Genomic DNA, 23043 nt, shown 5'->3' on the forward strand with positions numbered 1-23043 from the left:
GATTATCCAGTGGTCAAATCCACTAAGTGCCTGGAACCTTCTAAATTCCTTATTCTCATTCAGTACATTCTTACACTTCCTAAAAAATAGTGACTTTGCAGATACTTATCCTGCCTCTTCATCTATCACCTGGCATACCAGTTGTTACTTGGTCCATTTTGTTCTTTTATTGATCTGAGGAATTATCCAAGCTATCAGGGTTATTGAACCTCTCACCTACTTTATGGTATTTATGATATCCTAACATTATCAATCCCAACAGACCCTGATGCCACATCTAGATCTTTATCACTGAGTAAATAAATGCCATGTCTCCAACACTAGTCTATAACAGATACCTCTTCAGGAATGGGCCTTATTTCCAATATGGGGACAGTATTACCAACTTTAATTAGCGTAAGGTACTCCCAACCTCTAAAACAGTCTCTGCAAACCTTGTTTCATTCCACACAATATATCTGTTATCCTGAAGTAACTAAAAAATTTCTCCAATTTCTGAATGGCTCCTATATCATTTAATTTTTCTTTTGCATCTGGAACTAACTATATATACATCTGTTGGTCTTTATTCCTGAGTCAATAACATGCTTAGTTTTATCTGCCTCATCAAAGCCCTACCTGCATATATGGGGTAATAATTAGAAAGTTTCAAATAAATGACTCTCCAATGAACTATGCTTCTTTGTGACAGGAAGCCAATCTACCTGGAGAAATAAATGAAAGTTTGTGTTGGCACCATGAGGACTCGAGTTCCAACTATGGGATTTTAAATATTATCACAAGATAATTTTGAAAGATTATCACAAAGTATCCCTAACTCTGGCCATTACAGTGCAGAATCCAGAAGCACAGCAGAGTGGCTTGAATTCAATGACCCAAGCGGTTTTGAAAACCAAATAGCCCTAGATTTCCTGTTGGCAAGGAAAAAAAAAAGATATGTTTTTGTTAACATTTCCTACCACAACACAGAGAAGATTAAGGAATCCACATCCAAACTAGAAGAAAAGGCAACTTGGGTTTTGAAGGTGGACTTTGGAGGGTAAGTTTTTACATCTCAGACTTGGGGAATCTTGGGTCATGGCTCTGTAGCATCTAGCTGCTCTATCATCAAATGGTTTGATATTATACAAAAGAAAAATAAGCTGTTTCTAATTTTCACCTAAGCTAATTACTAAAACTTCTAGCTGGACCAACTATGAGGAACAGCTGTTGATTATTACCCCTATAGCTCAAGGCAACTATGAATCAATTACCTAATGATGGCCTTTTCCATATCCTTAGGGATAAGAGAGGTTCAAATGGAAAACTGTTCATGGAAAAACCTGCCTAGAATTGGAGCATGCACACATGGTTATACCCGTTGTGCGGCCCATGTCTTGCCAATATCAAATACAGCATTTTGAGTAAATCAGTGGCATCTTGAGGATATTTATGTATGCTTCCTATTTTCCATATTTCATAGAAATGTACTATTACTGGCTGTGATGGTTTTAAAAATTTAGACTCTAGATAAAAGCATTTTAGATATTAATGGGATTCAATAATTGGCTTATCGCTGGTATTTACATTAACATATCAGAGCTGAACAATAGGGCAGATTCTGGACAATAAGTCCGTGGAGATTTCTTGGAGTAACTGATCTGAGGTGCTTCCTTGGACTTGTTTTCTCCCTCCAAGGCAATATGACATAGGGCACATCTTCCAAATGTCCTTGGGCAGGACTTCGTATTTCAGTGCCCATGGAAGGGTATGCTGCTGTCAGCACCAGTTGCCCAGGCCTCTCTGTGGACTCAGTTGAAGTGTTTGGCATACACTGCATAAGCCTCTCGGTACAGGAACTCTCCTCTTATTGTGCATCAGTCATGGTTACCCTTGAGAGAGTATGCCTCTCTGAGCTGGACACCAGATAATCTTCAAGTTGTAGGTCACTTTTATTTTCCTTCAAAGGAGTCTATTACATAAAACATTCCTTACGAATTTGTAAATATCTCTCCAGCCATTTTCATATTCTGTATGAACAGACATTCAACTTTACTTACACAAATTTTCCTATAGTATGTACCTTACCTAATATAACGTAGTTGGGGAGGGCACTGTATAAATAAACATATTCTGAATAAAAAAATGTCATAACACCCAAATGCTGAAGCAACTGAGAAAGGCATAATGAATCAACTTTTTCTAAAGAACTATTTTTCCCCAAGTTAGATGAGCCTACTTGATATGAAGCAAAAGAACTGAAAGTCAAAGTGGGAAACAGCAGGGCAAAATAGAAAGGATTATGGAATATAGATGTAGACTAGGGTTTCACAATTTTTTAAAAATTATCACTTCCTAAAAAGAACAACCATGATAAACTAATTTTCTATCAAGTCAAATCAATTAATTAGATATGATTTAAATTAGACTTAATTTCTCCCTAACAAGAAAAACTAAATACTAAGGGATAAGATTCTGTTGGGTAGGGTGGAACAAACCATTGTTGTATCTAAGTTTTTTCAACTCCCAAGAACCAATTTTTGCTTCTCTAGGGTCAATATCACCCAGCTGGACAGCATATGCAGTTTATGATTTAGATAAATCTCAACTGAAGTACTAATTCTGCCACTGCTGTGTGAACTTAGGGAGTTATTTAACTGTTTCAATGCTCAGTTCTTCCATCTCTAAAATGAAGGCCTTAAATAGAGCCTCTGCATAGGATTGCTAAAACATTTAAATGCAGTACTGCATGTAATTTCTTAGCAGTAAGTGGAATATAAGAAAGAACCAATAAATGGGAATTTTTGCTGCCACTGTTATCATTTTTATTATGAGGAAGCTTAGATGGGAGAAAATGACTCAGGGAAGTAATTGAGTAAGAAGACTATACAAAAATACAGAAGAGTCTTCAATCTGGAGTGATGAAACACCTGAATTAAACTACCACTGAGCTCACTTAAAACTTAAGAGTATCTCTGTGAAAAGTTTGCTGTGTAGCCAGACTGGCAAATCAGAACCTGCCTATAAATAGAGTGTTCAGAATGTTCAGATGGTGGAGTGAAGCTGAAAGCTTTCTGTTGTTCCTCTGCTGGAAGAAGGGGACAGCGACGGCCCGACAGCTATTAGTGCCCAGGACACGAATACAACTTTCACCTATAAACTAGGAAATGGCACCAAAATTCTGCAGAGGAAGAACGATTCTAGAATCTCTTGGCTATTATCCATACAAAATGGTAAGAGAGATTTTTTGTAAACCTTCTTCCTCCTATGTAGAGAGAAAAGTAATTCCTCTCAATTTCTAATTTAAAATGGAAAAGTACTCACCAAAGGAAACGTCACCAAAATGCAGAGCAGGAACATTAAAGTGGAAGGTAGGTCCAATGACACAGCCTCTGGAAGTAGGAATACAAGTTAAGGGAGTGGAAAGAGAATCCAGCAAATTCAAAGTAACAATCAAAATTGGAGAGAAGGTAAGTACTGAAAATCATAATTTGGTATTAAATCAGTTATAGCATCTAGGACTTAAAGTAACTATGAAATGATGATCTATCACAGTGGTTCTTAAAATTCTTTTAAAACTCTCAAACCTTTGGGTTTTAGCAAATGATGCTATGGTTAACTTATCACCATATTCCTAATAATGATGAGGCAGAGCAGACCCATCGGTGAACTAATGGCACAAAATGTTAATGTAGATAGACACTTATCATGAAAAGTTATTAACTCAGACAAAAAAATTATAGGTCTGTTCATATAATAAACATCAGAGGCTATCGATGTTATCAGTATTCCTTGTCCCACACTTTTATAAAACTGTTTTAATCCAGCTCCTACCACCAGCTAGCTGTGATCTTGGCCAATTACTTTACTTCTGTAGGCCTCAGTTTCTTTTCCTAATGTATAAAAGAGAAGACTGGAATAGATGAACTTTAAGGACCCTTCACTCTAAATGTTGGTCTGCTTCTCTCTCAGTGCAAGGCTCATGATCTTGGAATGATGCTCTAACTTAAAATAAATAATTGAGATATTCTACAGCTTCTAGCAGACTTCAGGTGTGGCAGCTAGCATAATGGTCCCCCAAAATGTCTCTGTGCTAATCCCCAGAACCTGGACTAAATTAGGTTGCATGGCAAAGGGTAATTAAGGCAGCAGAAGCAATTAAGGTTGCTAATGAACTGATTGTAAGATAAGGATTAGAGTCAGAATCATTCTGGTGGGCCTGATGTAATCACAGGGTCTTTAAAAATGGAAGAGGGAGGCAGAAGGGGAGGTAGGTGCAAGGCAATGTGAGAGGGACTCAACCAGCCTTTGCTGGCTTTGATGATACAGGAGGGGGACCATGAGCCCAAGACTGTAGGCAGCTTCGAGAAGCTGAATGAGGTTAGGAAATGAATTCTCTCCTAGAGACAAATAGAGCCCTGTCAACACCTTGATTTTAGCCCAGAGAGACCTGTGTTGGACTTTAGAACTGTAAGTCTGAGGTAATTTATTACAGCAACAATAGAAAACTAATACATCAGATAGTTGTTTATTGTTGTTTTCTCCAGGATCCAAGTCCCTGAAATCTCTAGACCAAAGGTAAGAACTGAAATAATTCCCCATCTACGTGCCAAGCTTTTAAAAGTTATAGACACACAGATACCAGAAACCGCACTAAACATGAGTCTCCTAATTCACCGGGATCCAGATGTTGGTGATGTAGGTGTGTCATACCATGAAGAGCGCACATGGTGCCCTAGTGATACTTTCAGCTGCTAAAGATTTGACTTCACCATGTGGCGAGAGGCTGTTGCAAGCCTGGGAGGAGCCATGACAACAAAGACTCAATGCAGCAAGTTTGAAAGTCTTTCTCAGGACCATCTATTCTATTTTATGCTAATGATCCAAAGTGGTTTCAAAAAGTGTGGCTGGTACTTAGCAAGGAATTAGGATCCAGCAGAGAGTGAAGTCAAACAAGCCTACAGATTAGATACTTGACTTGTAAAAGAAGTTTTGGGGGGCCAAAGTAACAAATAGATCAGAAGTATCTGAAATGCACAAAAGGCTAAAAAAATAAGAAGATAACAAAACTGCAAAAAGCAGTCGTTAAATCAGCGCAGAAGTAGGAAAAAACAGAGTTAAATCACATTTGTTCAAAGGCACAACTAAGGGAACTGCCACTGAATACCATCTGGAGTTGGATATGCCCACATTCATTCTAAGAGGGATTCTGAACATTAGGATAGTCTCCACCAAGATGGCATCCTCCATCAATGCAATGGTCTGTTAAAATCAGAATTTTAAAGACTAAGAGATAGAATGATTGAATTATTATGACATATTACATGAAACAAGTTGAATGCAAAATACATCTATGCTATAGTTAAACTTCATAAAGTTACATATTTAAAAACAGGAGGGAACAAAACTGCTTGTGGGTAATTTTAAAAACCATGTTAACTTTATAGGGTTGTTTATCCAACCACTTAAAATACTGTATTATATACTTGGAGGAGTAAATAGAAACCACAGAGGTACAATAGTTGTTCTGATCTTTCAAGGCTTACTAGCCAAAATTCTGTGGTATTAAGAAGAGAACCCAACAACAAAAGAGTATGAAACAAAATTCCAGAATCCACAATATTAACTTTCATAGAGATTTCTTGGGCCACAATGCCCAGAAAAGTGTTCCTGACAAAAGTCATAAGTAAAATCAATATTAATGTGTGGTATCTGGGAATAAATAATAAATTATACATGTATTTTACCCTTTATCATTAGACATTTATTTTTGACACCAGATATTTACCAAGTTTTTGAAATTATTATTTGTGATTTGAAGTGCTAGAACACTTTTGGACAAATGCAATTTAGACAAGAATGTTTCTCTTAGCAATTTGTGATTATTTTACTTTTTTAATTTGTGATTAGTTTTAGGATGAACATAAATATTCTTTCTACAGTGAGATTTTCTTTTCCTTCAAAAGAAATCAGGAATGAACATCCAAAATAAGAAAATGGCATGGGAGTTTGGATGAATGGTAAGGTCCAGAGGATAAAACAAGAGACTTAACCTGCACAGAGCACCTAGAGTATTAATGAGTCCCAGTTTACTTGTAAGTTCGTGAGAAATTTCTAAATCGTATTCACAATGGAAAACCCAAGTACACCTCAATCTACTGAGTCATTGATAGTGACACATGCTACTAGTTTGGGATCTTTAGAAGAGATCAGAGATTTTAAAAATATACCTGTGAAATGATAAAACTATTATTCAATATTATAGGCTCCTCATTGAAACATAATGCACATGCCATACAATCTGCTCAACGTATCTACATCAGTGGTTTTTGTATTTTCACATATATGTGCAACTATCATCACAATCAAGTTTAGAACATTCTCATCACCTCTAAAAGAAACTCTATGCCCTTTAGCAATCAACCTCTATCCCCCACCTCACCCCGAGCCCTGAGCAACCACTAATCTACTTCCTATCTATATACATATCTTCTTACTCTGGATATTTTGTATAAATGGAATTATACAATGTATGGTCTTTCCACTTCTTTCACTTGTCATAGTGTTTTCAAGGTTCATTCATTGTACCATGTTGTAGCATGTACATCCTTCATTCTTTTTCATTCCTTTTTATGATCTTAACAACATTCCACTGTATGGATATACCACATTTTGTTTATCCATTCATCAGTTGGGAGACATCTGTATTATTTCCACCTTTTGGCTGCTACAAATAATGCTGTTATAAATATTCATGTACAAGTTTTTGTATGGATTTATATTTTCATTTTTCTTGGGTATGTATCTAGGAATAGAATTGCTGGGTCATATGGTAACTCAATGTTTACCTGTTTGAAAAGCTGTCAGAATGTTTTCCAAGGTGGCTGCATATTTTACATTCCAACCATTAGTGTATGAAGGTTCTGATTTCTCTAAATTCTCTCCACACTTGCTATTTTCCATTTTAAAAATTATAGCTGTCTAAGTGGGTGTGAAGTATCACACTGTGGTTTTGGTTTGCATCCCCCTGATGATTAATGGTGTTGAGAGCCTTTTCATGTGTTAGTGACCATTTATTTGTATATCTTCCCTAGAGAAATGTCTCCTCAGAATCTTGGTCCATTTTTTAATTGGGTTGTCTTTTTATTACTGTGTCGTAAGTGTTCTTTATATATCTCAGTCTAAGTCCCTTTTCAGGTATATGATTTACAAATACTTTCTCCCATTTTATAGGTTGTTTTTTCACTTTCTTGATAGTGTCCCTTGAAGCACAAATTTTAAAAATTTTGATGAAGTCTAATTTATTTATTTTTCCTTTCATTGCTTATACTAAGGTGTTATATTTAAGAAACCTTTGCCTAATCCGAGGTCACACATATTTATACCTACATTTTCTTTTAAAAGTTGTATAGTTTTAATTGTCACATTTAGGTTTTGGTTCATGGTATGCTAACTTTGTACATGATGTGAAGTAGGGGATCCAACTTTATTCTTTTGCATATGGATATCCAGTTGCTCCAGGATCATTTGTTGGAAAAATTTCTTTTTCCCATTGAATTGTCTTGATACCCTTGATTAAAAATTGACCATAAATGTATGAATTTATTTTCAGATTCTCAATTCTATGCCATTGAGCTTTATGTCTATCTTTATGTCAGTACAACATGGTCTCGATAACCACATCAAATTGTAAAAAGTTTTGAAATGGGAAGTGTTAGTCTTCCAAATTTGTTCTTATTTTTGAAAATTGTTTTGGCTATTCTGGGTTTCTTGCATTTCCATATGAAGTTTAGTATCAGCTTGTCAATTACTGCAAAAAGGGCAGCTGTAGATGGAAGGAGGTCCTGCTAGGTTTCTGAACCATAATAAGAGAGACTACTATGATAATTAACAGCACGTTGCTTCGGGAATCCAAATAGAATCTGCCATGTGTTCTGAAGATATGATCTTTTTCAGCACTGGGAACCAAGGTTATAGATCAGCCCAATGGGTTGGTCACAGAGAACTTATTTTTAAAACCTGAGGACAAATGAAGAAGCCGGAAGACATCAAAAGATTTCCAGCACAAAAGCTGCAAGTGTCTAGCTCTGGCTGACTGACACAGTAAGTAGATTCTTTTACAATACCTGGAGGTATTATAGGTAAGAGCATTTAAAGAATTTCCTTAAAATAAAAATGAAAGATGAAGGTTTAGAGAAACTGTGATAATAGGCAAAGCTTAGTCAAGGAGATGATTTTAACAAAACATCAATAACTTACTTTCCCTAAACAGTAAAACAGAGTAAGTAGAAACTAATTTAGTACTTAGGTCCTTATTCTTTAAGGCTGTAGCTTACAGGAAAACTAGATCCCAAAAACAGCATCTGTATCCATGCTACAATAATAAGCTACATGTATTCTGTAGGGAAACACTGGTAGAAATTTAAAATACCCCACTATGTTAATGTGTTCATTATCAACAAAGTTAGTTATGGACATTTAAGACATGATCTAGTTTTGGTTTTTTAAAGAATTTTATTTTTACATGATACTTCAGTGTCTGGATTAAAAAGAAATAATCAATGAGGAATCAAATTGTTATTTTCATCAGGTATCAATATTGTTAACAAAAAAACAGATAAATATTTTGGCAATCTAGTAACTCTCCATTAACGTGTAAAGTAGTCTGGTTTTGAAGTCTAAGAAAGCAATAGGTAAAGACATCAGTTAGTTTCCACATTAGTTGTAGAAGTATCTTACCTGATGGTCAGTTTCACAGGCTCAGGGGCCCCATTGACACTGACCAGGAACTCTTCTTCGAAGTGTCCCAGAATGGCAGAACTGAAGGAGACCTGGACAGCCTGTACTCCACTCGGTTCGATGATGCCTTCCTTGGGACTGAAAACAAAGCAGGCTCCCACAGCCGAAGTTGGTGGGATCACGTTGAAGAGGGCATCAATGCTGCCTTTGTTGGATAGTACTGCCTATATCAAAAAGGCAAGAGTGAAAAGGTAGACAATGGGCCTCTGATTTATTTTCATATAAGCACCAATACAGAGACAGCTGCAGGAATTAGAACAAAAGAAAAACTCCAGGGGACAAATGAACAGGGGAAAAATGAATCAAGAACTGTCTTGAGTGTTTGAAGATAAGAATCCTAAGCCAGAAAGTAATTTTGTGTTTTTGTCTCCTCTTCAAAATGTAGTCAAATGTATTATGCTCATGTTATAAAGATTGATCCTAAGCACGTCTACTGAAGAAAAGCCTTAAAATACTTTTTTTTTAAATACTCATACTGTGAAGTAACCAAGGCAAGGTAGGTATTTCTCTTTTATACATGAGAAGGCTGAGATTAAATGGCATGCTGAAAAATGAAAAGCAAGTCATAACAGAGGAGCAAGGACTACCTAAGCCTGTGTTTATAGTGTAGCTTGAAGGATGCAAATGAGATATTATTGTGGATTCCAGATTGCAAGGATTCTCTTTGTTGTACTATTAGATTTCATCCTATTAAGATATTTTCATCTCAAACTCTATTGGATAGATAACTGTTTGGGGGTGCTTAGAAAAGCAATTGTTTTACTACAGAAAAGTTTTATTCCTATATACTAATGTTCTAGAACCATGTCATTGCCCATTTTGATTGTATACTAGGTGTGTGTAAAAAGCTCACGCCTGAAATTCAGAGTCCTCTGCAAATGGCTCAGTCTACTGCTCCTGATCCCACCTCCCACAATTCCTGTCCTTGAAAGTGGGCAACGCATCAAAAGAGGTACATCACTACTTGATATTTTATTCATCTTTTTACATTTATTCCCCATTTCCCTCATTCTAAATTTCCTGGTTGTAGGAATCATGGTTCACCCTTCATTCCTTTTAAAGAGAACTTGGAGAAAAGTGATTATGACCAGGGACTCAGAAGCGAAATGCCTGGGTTCAAATCCCAGTTTTGCCACTGACTTACTAGCTGTGTGACCTTGGAGAACCTGCTTAGCTTCTCTGTGCCCTAGTTTCCCCATCTGTAATGTGTAGTACTACCAACTTCTCAGATTGCTGTGAAGATGAAATTTATTAATTTACATAACTTTTAGAATAGTGCCTGGCAAAGAGTGCTTATAAATGACAGTGATTGCTATTTAAACCCCACAGCTAAGGGTTTAAATTTGAACTGGGCTTAAGAAACAACTGACATGCACTGGTGGTAACTTGAAGGCAACTCAAAGGTATTAGTGGTAATTTGAAGGACCCTTGTTCTTCTCTTTGAGCAGGTGCATGGATGGCTTTTTTTGGTTGTTGTTCACAGAAATGCTTCACCCAGATTTTTTATTAGGTGCCAGCTCCTCTCTTTTTGAGAATATACATATCATTCTTCTCCCCATGACAAAGCAGCGCCTATTTATGAATACAGAATCAAGCAAACTGTTTGGGACACAATTCTGACACCTTCTGATTACTAGTAATGCCCTTCTCCTTGCAGTCCAACTCCTTGGAGAGGAGACAATTTAAGTAGAACTTCACCTCTCATTTGTTTTCCTTCTAATTACACTGGGCAACAGTGTAATCTCTCAGGGGTTATTCTTTATGTATCTGCTAAGCTCAGCAATGACTAAGAGCAATAGCTAGTTATTCAAATTTGTCTCAAGCAAGTAATGTAATAAATTGAGAGAGATGCAATGAGGCATCAGCATTAAATTTGCAGAGAGTGCAGAATACTCCCATAAGAAGCACCTTACCATGTCCTCTGCCACTGCACAGCTCTCAAAACTGTCCAATCTGGTGCAGCACCTCATTTAACATTTATTTAGCTGGCTGTGGTTCTCTTTACTATTCAAATCTGGGAGGGTGGGAAGTGGTGGACTCAAGTACACTTTTGTTAAATTTATTAGAAGTTATTATTACATTCAGGGAAACCCTATCCATTTTGCATCAGAACTAAAGGTCCTTTTCTGATGTGGCATCCATAAGACAGAGTGTAAGAGAAATTCACAGTGGATAAATTACAGACAGAATATTAATTTAATAAAGAACTCATGTATCTTTCTTTTCCCTCCCCTAAGTGACCATATTTTTTCAAAATGAAATACAGGACAACGCAACATAGTACCTGTACCTCTTTTCATTTTATGAAAGTCATGTGACTGATCTCTTCATTTAAATTGTGCTGTTGGGTATATCCCATTTCATCATGATATTAACATCTCTACTTTTCACATCATCCCATTTGGGCCATAGTTATTGTATGTCCTCACATAGAGTACAAAAGAGGACAAACAACAATGTGGGAAGCTCTCAACATCAACTGGGCACTTACCTACTGTGCCAGATTAGACTGGGCTGAGAGCTGAGTTGGCTACAGGCTGGATTTGCCCATGATGAGAGCCTGATGGACTGAAAAGCCAGCATAGGGCCCTCTCTTCCCACAAGATGTAGGGCCCGAGAAACCCAGATGGGGCAAAGTCAGGTTTGCTTTTCACTGAACCCATATCCTCCTCTTCCAGTGCCTATAGCTAGACTACAGTTCCCAGCCACCTTTGCAGTTACAGAAGCTAACAGGATGTGAACAAAAGTGATACATGCCACCTCCAGTGTTACCTCCTAGGAAAACCTCTCACTTGCTTCCTTCTGAGCTTTCTCCTTCTGCCAGTGTGATACACATGAGACTGCAATCTTGCAGGTCACGTGTTAGGGGTGGCAAAGACAAGAGGTGGAAGGAGACTGGGTTCCTGATCTGCTGGAGGAGAGCTATCTGTGGATGAGCAAGCTTGTTAGGGACTTTCTGTTAGCAACCAAGTAGAGTTTTATCATGTTCCAGAGAGTATATATTATTGTATTTGTTTGTTATAGTATGTAGCATTACCTTAACTAGTAAAACTTCTCTAAGCCTCAGGTTCCTCAGCTATATAATGGGTACCTACTCCACAGGGTTTTTGTGAGGACCAAGTGAACAAATGCATGTGTGCCCAACACACATGAAGGGCGAGGTTATTGATCGAAATAACTACTAAATTCCTCATGTTTCTCATTTGTAAAATTAGGTACAGTAAAATTTACCATTCACGGTTCTGTAAGGATTAGAAATGATACACGTCTACAGAGACATGCACAAATAATAAAGCTTGGAACCTGACACCTATTTGTCATTCATTAAATAAATGCTTCTATTATTACCTCTATAGAAATATAAACTCTTACAATTCAGGAATATTTCTACCATAAAGTTTCAATGGCTTGATATAGTATAACAAGTGTCCTAGATACAAATTTAGGTTTGAGATGACATTGAAGTAACTTTGATCCTCATCAACCCATGAGTACATCATGTAAAAAAATCATTTTCTATTTAATTGGAAAGATAAAGCAGGGAGGTCTCTTCTAGAAACCATGATGATTGGTTTTTAAATCAGAGAAAATTAAATTAAAATTTTAAATCAGAGAAAATTTTGAAGTGTGAAAACAGCTATCCTCATTAGGACATTTTGGAAAATGTAGAAGGTTCTCTATCCTCTGATCTGCAGGATTTACACTGTCAGAGAACAAGAATTAAACGGACGGGGAGAAGTATTTACAGTGTTCCCCTTCACAATTTACAAATGGTGAGGATAAAACCTATTAAATTATGGCTTTGATGCTTTCTGTAAAGTTAGAGGGGCTATAGAAAAAAGTTGCTTCCCTCAACAAGACTAGGAGGTGGAGGGGTCGGATCATTTGGGGTCTGAATTGGTATGAGTAATGGCAGATAAATGTGACTGCACAGATTTTCTATCATTAAAGACACATAAAATAAAACAAACCAAAAAAAAAAAAAACCAAGGACTTTTGACTCTCAGTGAACAGTTCTAGTGCTTACCTCATAACAATGAACAGATCCAACAAAAACTTTTCCAATATCCAGCAATTCAAAGTTGAAGTGAATCTTTGGTCCCATTCCTTCCCCTTTGATTCTGAGGGGCAGACGGATCTCTCGGCCTGTAAAAACAATTCAGACTCTGTTACCCTAAATGATGCTTTTCTACCCCAGATTATCCACAGCATCTTACCAGTGTAAGCCATCAAGATTATTGCATCAATTCCCTGCACTGGACCGAGGGAACTGTAATTTAACTAATGCTGGAGATTTAGCTTATCTTTAAGAAACAAGAATATTGTTATTTTCTTAACTCTAGGGGGCAGCTTATATTGCAATTTAGGCTGTCATTTTAGCAGGGGGAAAAAAAACCCCAAAATTAACCCAATCTTAACTTAACTTTACAAGTTTCTTATAAAGGAAGATAATTTCTCTAAATCAGAGAAGAGTGACAATAAAATAAGAGTCACCATGAGTCTCCAAAGGCTTTTGTTCACACTGATCTTCCTGGGATTTAGGAAGAGTCAGGGCATAAAAGGATCTGAGCCTAGGAGTCTTACCTGATCCTCACTTTGCAGTTTCTTTCATATAGAGGAAATGGAATCCACTAAACAGTATCCCTTACTACACATCCACAGTGGACCCATGGTCAATACAGCACATAAGCCATTAAAGTACTGACTGGTTTTGTTTCCCTTTTTTAAAGGGGTATATGTGCACTTGATAATACATGATCATTATAAAAATATTACAGAGAAAGTGGAAATTGTCTCCTAATTCCACCACCCAAAGGTAACTATTGTTAGCACTTTGGTGCCAATCCTTTCACATTTAATCATTTTTAAATACTGTTAATGTAAATGAGAGCATATGCTATATGTTATTTTGTAGCCTGCCTTTTTTCTCTTAACAATACATCTGAAACATTTTTACATATTGTCACGTAAAGATGAAGTAAATGTTTTAACCAATCCCTCTTGTTGAATATTTAAGTGATTTCTAAATTTTCATTAGAACAAATTATAAAGTAATTAATATCCTTGAATATATTTATAATTTTCCTATATTTTCTTTAAATACTTTGAAGATTCCATTCTATTATTTCTTGTCTTCCAGAAATATGTTGAGAACTCAGCTTACAGTCTTATTGCTTATTTGAGATATGTCTTTCCCTCTGATTGCTTTAAGATTTTCTTTTTGTCTTTGGTTTTCAACAGTTTTACTATAATGTCTCCAGGTGTGGTTTGCATTTATCCTTCCTGGGGATTGTCGTACTCCTTGATTCCGTGGATGAATATCTTTCATCAAATTTGGAAAATTTTTAGTCATTATCTCCTCAAATATTGCTTATGCTCCATTTTCTCACTTCTTTCTCTCTCTATATATATTCATATATAATGTAATACATAATACATATATGAACTTTTTGCCACATTCTACTCAACTCTTATGCTCTTTTCTGTATTTTGTCTCTACATGCTTCAGTGTGACTATTTCTTTGATTTATCTAATTTCTAGTTTACAAAATCTACCTCTGGCTGCACCTAACAGGCTATTAAATTCATCTACTGAGTTCTTAATTTGTCATTATAACTTTTGAGTTCTAGACTTCCTATTAGATTTTTTTGTAGTTTCCAGACCTCTGCTCAATACTGTCTTTAGTAAGAGCATTTTTAAAAATCTGTGTCTGATAATTCTATTACCTAGATCTTTGTGGGCTTGTTCCTATTGTTTCTCTTGATGTTCTATCATCAGATTGTGTTACCGTTTTATTTACTTGGTTATTTTTTATTGAGTGCTGACTAGTGTATATAAAAAATTGTAGAGATAATTTGAAACTCAGAGAAGATGGTATCTTCCTCCAGGTTCTGGATGGTGACTAGGGAATATTAGCAATTCTAGATAACCTAATCTAACCTTTGGTGGCAAGATTCTGTGAGAGAATTAAGCCCTGCAGTAAATTATTGGAGTGACTATTTTCTCAGTTCTCCCAATAAGGGTATGTAGGTAGCACTATCCTAGATACAGAAGAGAAGTTAATTCCTCATATACAATAGATACCTTAGAACATTACGGATTAATTATGTCTTGGAACCCCAACAGAGAAGTCTCCTAATCAAATTTATACTTGGAAAATGATCCAAAGCTTAGCTCCAGTTCTTAAGAGGGCAGCCCATTTCCAGTGCCCACTTTACTGCATCTCACCCTTAAGCCTGGGAGATTACTAGGGCGCTTTCTTCTTGGGTATCATGTGAACTTCTATGTTTTCTTCCCTAACTCTGCTGAACTTCTGAGTCTTTGTAGTATCAGCCAAAAAATCTATTGCTAAAGTTAAAGAGGCCCCAAAGTCTGTCTGTTTTGGTGTCTTTCTTCTCCTGGATCTTGGCCTCCTAAATCCTTCATGGTCCTGGCAGCTCTCTTTTGCCTTCAAAATAGGTTTGAAAAAGATTTTGCCTTGCTCTTTTAGTTGCTCTTAGAGAGAGAGAGAGAGGTGAGAGAGAGAGAGAGAGAGAGAGAGAGAGAGAGAGAGAGAGAGAGAGAGAGAGAGAGAGAGAGAGAGAGAGAGAGAGAGAGAGAGAGAGGGAGAACGAGTTAATTCAAGTTACCCAGCCCACCACCATTGGAAGTAGAATGGCCAGAACAAAGGGATACACATTTGACACCTTCACAGCTATGGCCATATTGCCTTCCAGAATGCATGTACTAATTCACACACAAACATCAACAGTATTAATGTTTTTTGTCTCTCCATATCCTTTATGACAGTGGGGATGCCAACACTCTTAAAAATATCTGATTAATTTGATAGGTTTTCCTTAAATTTGCACCAATAAATTTTTAAGTTATTCAAGGAAAAAATGATATATTTGTTCTGTGTGTAACGTTTCGAACACTCAAAATACTTTTGCTACTCTGTTAGATGTAATTTTCAGTATTACAGCAAATACACATTGAACAACCAAGTGATATTTCTAATTTATTATCATCATTATAATGCCTTGTGACATTTTATGTCCCACTGTCTTCTATTGCTATTTAGCTTCTGTATCTGTAACACTCCCTCTCCAAAACTGTCCTTTTAAAGACAAGATTACTTATCTCTGGGTCCTCTCTAATGCTTGGCAACACAGTGGTCATTAGGCAAGTATTGCTTTGATTATAAGAAACAAGAGCAATCCTAGCAATATTTGGGATAGTTGATTTATTCAAAGGGTACCTCCAATCCATCTTATCCCTGGAAAATAAGTTCCTCTAAAGATCAGGTGTTCGTTTGACAACACTCTAGAACATTAGTAAAACTTTCCGAGAGTCCAAACCTCATCATCCTTCTCCATTATTCTAGAGTTCTAATCTTCAAATCTGTTTTGAAGGCAATAATTTGCACTCCTTGGTCAAGAGAAAAGTATTTTGACAGAGATCCAACTTTCAGAATGACAAAGAAAGAGAATTGCAAATATATTGTGGAATAAACTGCAAGACTATTTATAACTGTCAAGCTTAAAGCTTTCTCAATCTGTTACCTTGATGGCCTTCCTTAATAAAAATTTTTTTGAAAGGAGGTATGTTGTAATAAAGCAGTGAGCCAATGTTTCTTTGTGAATTATCAATTACTTCAAAGAAGACTGTCTTATTTGTAGCTAGCCATTTCCCTCAGCCAGGAAAGAATGGGAGTAAAGTAATACCCAGCCTTGTATTTGCAAGAGTTACTCTAAATTTTAGTGTTATATTATAAATGATATTTTTTCACAAGATTTTTGAAGCAGGGATTTTTCTTGTCTTGGCAAAAGGCAGCAAGGGGGACAAGCCTAAAGGAACCAGTAAGCTCTGAGGACAGATTCCTTATTAGAAGGGCAAAATATTAAAATATTTCTAAAATAGAGCAGATTCTCATCTGATTACAGTGTCCTGGTTTCACACATGAAAAACAGAGAGATGTACTATAGAACCCCTTTCACAGCCCTAAAATCCAGGAATGTAATAGATTACATTGTATTAAATACCAGAAAATATAACCATGGACTTTCAAAAGCTTGCCATCCAAGATATCTTAGATGTCCAATATGTTTGAGCTCCATTCCTGTACAATAAGACAAGAAAAAGGTGGGGCAGGGGAGGAATGTACAAATAGGAAGAACAAACTGTCATTATTCACATATTTTATGACTATCTACCTTGAAAATTCTAAAGAATCTATAAATACTTTTTAAAATTAATAAAATAGAGTAAGATTGATGGTTACCAAATCAATATACAAGTCAACTGCATTTCTATATACAGCAACAATTAGAAAAATTAATTTTCAACATACTATTTACAATAGCATCAAAAAATAAAGTATCTAGAAATAAATCTAATAAAATATACTTAAGACCTTCAAGGAACAAATTGTAAAACTTCACTGAAAAATATTAACAAAGATCTAAATAAATGGAGAACTAGGCTGTGTTCTTCAAAGGGAAGAACTCAATATTGTAAAATCATCAATTTCCCTCCAACTCATCTATATCTGTAATTTTAATGTTCTATGAAACAAAACACTAGTAGGTAGAATTTGGTGGAATTTGATGATTGATTATAAAATTTATGTGTAAAATCAAAGGACCAATAATAACCAAGACATTAGTAAAGAAAAATAAATCCAGGGGACTTGTTCTTTCACATATTAAAATCTATTATAAATCTATTGTAATTAAGATAATATGGTATTGGTGCAGGAAGTGTAAAATGACGAAGGATACAGAATACAGAACTAAGAATAAATACACATATATATGTAAGTTTGATTTATGACAGAGCAGGTGTTGACAATCAGTGAAGACAGATGGACTACATAGTATAAAGTGCTGAAGCAACTGGGGACCCACATAGGGTCCCCATTCTGTGGCAGGCTGAATAATGACTCCCAAAGATATCTACACCCTAATTCCTGGAACTAGTATATAAATTATCACCTCATATGGCAAAAAGGTGAATATTATCTAGTAAGGCAAAAGATTGATTAAGTGAAGAATTTTGAGATGGGCATATTACCTTGGATTATCTTGATTACTGTAGCTTACAAGTTGTCTTGAAATAATGTCATACTAGCTTTCTAATTTTATTCTTCTTTTCCAAAGTTGTTTTGGCTTTCTAAATTCTCTGCTACTTCTATATGAATTCTAGAATAAGTTTGTCAATTTCTACCTATAAAAGTAGCTGGGATTTTGATTTGGACTGCACTGAATCTACAGATGAATTTGGAAGAGAAAGACATCTTAATGATATTTAATATACTGACCTATTAAGGCATAGTTCTCCATTTTTTAGGCCTTTAATTTCTCTCAGCAATGTTTATAGTTTTCAGTGTACAAGTCTTACACATCTTTTATCACATTTATCTCTAAATAGTTTGTTTCTTAATGCTATCGTAAGTAGTATTGCTTTAAAAAAATTTAATTTCTCACTGTTGTCCAGAAACACAACTGATTTCTCTATATGTATAAATCCTGTGTCCTACAATCTTGATACACATTTACTTTTTAGCCCTCATTAAAATACATATTCTCTAGCACCATCTCCACAGATTTTGATTCAATAAGACATAGATGAAACCCAAGAATCTTCATTTTTAATAAGCAACCAGAGTGATTCTGTGCAGATCCTCTAAGGACACTAACTCAGGAAACATATGAACACTATTAACTACATTAACTTCTGACGACATGGCAGAGTAAGCTGACTCAGTCTATTCTTTCACTTCAAACACACACAAAAAAGCTTATTAAAAGTATGACAATATACAGTTTTAATTCTTATCTAAGCCCAAAAGAAAGAAAGAAAGGAACATATTAGGTGCTAGAAATAAAAAGGAAACTTGGAGATTGGCAAAGTACATACTGCCTTATGGTCTAATAGCTTCAGTTTTGACACCTTCACAAAAACAGGGCATAATGCTTTGTTTCTATCTGGAAATGAGGAACTGAATTTAGATCCCTGCATAAATCCAGGACCTTGGAAAGAATACCTCTTTCCAAAAAGGAAACTAGAAAAGTTCTACCTACTGATCTAAGGAAGCAGTGATCAATGAAGCCTGCTCTCTACCTTGCAGTCTAAATAGGGAAAAGAGGCCCCTGTGAGAAATCAAAGCCCCATTTACACAATACTATAGGTGAAAGAATCAGAAGCTGAGAAAATAAAAGTTGTAAGGTCTTGGCAGAAGAAATTTTTTAAATGTTTTGAAGGAATACTTCCATGATCCAGTACCCATGTTGTTTTTGTCTGTTTAAGCTGTTACAATAAATATCATAGACTGGATGGCTTAAACAACAAATATTTATTTGTCACAGTTCTGGAGGCTAGGAAGTCCAAGATCAAGGTGCTGGCAGATTCAGTGTCTGGTGAGAGCTCGCTTACTGGTTTATAGATGCTATCTTCTCACTCACGTGGAGAGAAGGGTGAGGGAGCTTTCTGGGGGTCTCTTTTATAAGAACACTAATCCCATTCATGATGGCTCTGCCCTCACAACCTAATCACCTCTAAAGGTGCTACCTCGAAACACTATCACATTGAGGATTAGCTTTCAAAATATGAATTAAGGGGTGGAGGGAGACACCTTTAAACATTCAGTCCATAGCACGGGCTAAAGATTAGCTCACAATACAAACATTTCAAACAATCTAAAGAATCAACCCAGTATGAGGAAAATCAGTGGTTACCACAAACATGCAAATTAGTACCCCATGAGTCTAAGATAACAGAAAATTCTTAAATAAACTCTAATGTAGCATTCTTAAAATCTTTAAAGAAGTAAATGAAGAAATAGAAACCATGTGAAGGAGAAAAAAATGAAAGTATTAAAACTATATAGAACTTCTAAAACTGAAAAACCAAGTTGATGAAATAAAAAATGAATACAATGAGGTATCACCTCACACCAGTCAGAATGGCTGTCATTCAAAAATCCACAAATGACAAATGCTGGAGAGGCTGTGGAGAAAGGGGAACCCTCCTACACTGCTGGTGGGAATGCAGTTTGGTGCAGCCACTATGGAAAACAGTGTGGAGATTCCTCAAAAGACTAGGAATAGACTTACCATATGACCCAGGAATCCCACTCCTGGGCTTGTATCCAGAAGGAAATCTACTTCAGGATGACACCTGCACCCCAATGTTCCTAGCAGCACTATTTACAATAGCCAAAACATGGAAACAGCCTAAATGTCCATCAACAGCTGACTGGATAAAGAAGATGTGGTATATTTATACAATGGAATACTACTCAGCCATAAAAACCGACAACATAATGCCATTTGCAGCAACATGGATGCTCCTGGAGAATGTCATTCTAAGTGAAGTAAGCCAGAAAGAGAAAGAAAAATACCATATGAGATCGCTCATATGTGCAATCTAAAAAACAAAAACAAAAACAAAAACAAACAAACAAACAAAAACAAAGCGTAAATAAAGGCCAGAAATAGACTCACAGACAGAGAATACAGACTTGTGGTTACCAGGGGGGTGGAGGGTGGGAAGGGATAGACTGGGATTTCAAAATTGTAGAACAGACTACACTGTATAGCACAGGGAAATATACACAAAATGTTATGATAACTCACAGAGAAAGAAATGTGACAATGAGTGTGTATATGTCCATGAATAACTGAAAAATGGTGCTGAACACTGGAATTTGACACAACATTGTAAAATGATTATAAATCAATAAAAAATGTTAAAAAAATGAATAAATACACCAGATTAGACATACCCGAAGAAAGAATTAGTCAACTGGAAGAAAGATCTCAAGAAAAAACCCAAAATGTATCATACAGAGACAACGAAATAAAAAATGTAAAGGAGAGGTTAAAAGACACAGTGACCCCATGGGATAGACATATATCTAAAAGAATTTCCAGAAGGAGAAAACTGAGACAATAAGATGAAAACAACAGTGAAGAGATAACTGTGGAGAATTTTCCAAACTGATGAAAGGTTCTGAGATTGAAGAAGCATACCAAGTACCAAGTAGGATAAGTAGAGGCAAATCCATTACAGTGAAACTGTGGAACACAGAATCATAATGTAATTCTTATTAATATGATAGAAAAGACAGATAACCTAAAGAAATCACAATTTGACTGCCATAGGTTTCTCATCTCAACAATTCAGTCCGTTGTGCATGCTATGACGAAGCAAGCGGCCACATGGAGAGGCTACAGATAAGAGGTCCGGCAAACAGAACCCGGTGAAGTCCCTGTCAGCAGCCAGGATCAAGTGCCAGATAGATAGGTGGATGAGCTTGTTCAGCTGTCTCTATGTAGAGCAACAAGAGCTGTCTTGCTAAATCCTGACCAAATTGCAGATCTGTGAGCAAAATAAATGACTGCTAGTTGTTGTAAGCCACGAAATGGAGCAAAGTGGCTTAAACAGATTAGGGTTTTTATTTTGCTCACACACCAAGGACACTGGGAAATGTGGATTTGGGGTAGGGTGGGATTTAGGGGATTAGGACATGCTGCTGCTGCTGCTGCTGCTAACTGGTAAAGATGGAAAGAAGAATGGATATTGATTTGATGGCTACTTTCTTTGCAGGTTCCTGAACCATACAACTGCATTTACTATAGATCTTTAATAAGTTTTAACATATTAGTTCTCCAAAGTTATTCTAGTCAAATTTTCTAGGCAATCCTAGTTCATTGATTTCTTCCATAAGAACTTTGGAACTTTTTAATTTCTTCCATAAGAACTGACTAACTAAAAAAAAAAAAGCAAAACACCTTACTGATACTTTCACATTACATTTACAGGAAGAACTGACCTATTTATAGTGTTGATTTTCCTGCTCAAACACACAGGCTTTTCCATTTCTTCAAGTTTTCCTAAATCTGGGTATGTATAAAAGATATTTGTATATTACTCTCTGTATCTTTCTTTATGTTTGAAATATTTGATAACTAAAAATTTAACCTTAAATGTAATTTAAAATAGTTGATCAAGAAAATAATTTCTCATTCATAGGACTAAGACATCTTATATTATTATGAGGTTGCAGTCAGATGAGTTTTGAGAAAGAAAACTTACAAATATGTAGGGTATTACTCACTTATTATTCTGAAAACCCAAAAATGTTTTTAATTATTAGGATGATTTAGCTTTCTCTTTCTTAAATCTCCATTCCTTAATTAGGATAAAACTCAAAAGCTTCAAATTGTGCTAAAAACTCAGATGTTTCTCTTATGATGCAAAGAATGAAAATGGATAACAAGGTTTCATCTTAATTGGGGCTTTAAAGGAAGCGGGTACATCAGGACTCATTTCCACCATGCTGCTTTTCTGAATTTGACTCTGAAGCACCCATTAATGTTATCTAGCGATACATTTCACAGTTTAGATCAGAAAGTGTTACTTTCTTTGAAGTTCCCATATGGTGATCCAAACCAAATATGTGTAGTTTCCCTTTAAGTTTTTTTTTTATAAAACAAATAATCTCTATTATTAAATTAGGTATTTGCACATTCCGTTGGAAAATAAAGATACAAGAAAGATCAGTTTCAAGCTCTAGATCAAACCATCAACAAGTCTTTTATAAATATCTAACATACAGATTTAACTATATCTAAGGAAACCTGAAATTTTTAAATGAAGAAAAAAAAATTCAGTTTCAGGTTAACTGAAAAGATTATGATGATGTTGTATTTGTCATATTCAGGTCTGAGCAGGTTACTTCCCTACTTAGAACCCTTCAGTGATTTCCCCACTGCACTCAGGATGAAGTCCGAGGTTCTTATTCTGGCAGTCAAGAGCAGCCCTCGAAGAACTGGATCCCACCTACTACTCCAGCCTCCAGCTTCATTTCCTGCCCTCACCTTGCCTCTTCCAACTCTCTCTGTCTCTCTCTGTTTCACACCCCAAGAACTTGTGAATCTTGCTCATATTATATTTTCACATAATTTTTCTCTGTTTTTTTCACAAGTGTTTCCCTGCCTGACATGCCCAGCCTCTCTTTTTTTTCACCCGACTAACAGATATTTCAAGGGTCACTTTCTCTGGGGACCCTTCCTTGAAAATACCAAGACTGAGCTGTGTGTCCTGTATTCTTTTCTATTATTATCACTCATTCACTGTATAGCATTACCTAGCTGTTGGTTTATGTGCCAGTTTCCCCTACTCATTTCTATGCTTCCTGAGGGCAGGAACTATGTTTCTGTACATCTTTGTTCTCATGGTGCCTCACTGTAAACGCTTTCAAAAGAAGAAAAGGTTGC

At 36.0% G+C, this 23043-nt stretch overlaps 1 protein-coding gene across 1 annotated transcript in view; it reads right to left on the reverse strand.

Annotated features, from left to right (window-relative positions):
- The window catches only part of HYDIN (HYDIN axonemal central pair apparatus protein), a 374065-nt gene that overhangs the window by 188067 nt on the left and 162955 nt on the right, over positions 1 to 23043 (reverse strand). Inside the window, exons 13-15 of the mRNA XM_064489991.1 lie at positions 12806 to 12924; positions 8719 to 8942; positions 3304 to 3371 (exon numbers count right to left, since the gene is read on the reverse strand). Coding sequence (XP_064346061.1) covers positions 3304 to 3371; positions 8719 to 8942; positions 12806 to 12924 — 411 coding nt within the window. The remainder of the gene's footprint in view (positions 1 to 3303; positions 3372 to 8718; positions 8943 to 12805; positions 12925 to 23043) is intronic.

The sequence above is a fragment of the Camelus dromedarius genome, chromosome 9 (assembly GCF_036321535.1).
Source record: "Camelus dromedarius isolate mCamDro1 chromosome 9, mCamDro1.pat, whole genome shotgun sequence".
Classification (NCBI taxonomy): Eukaryota; Metazoa; Chordata; class Mammalia; order Artiodactyla; family Camelidae; genus Camelus; species Camelus dromedarius.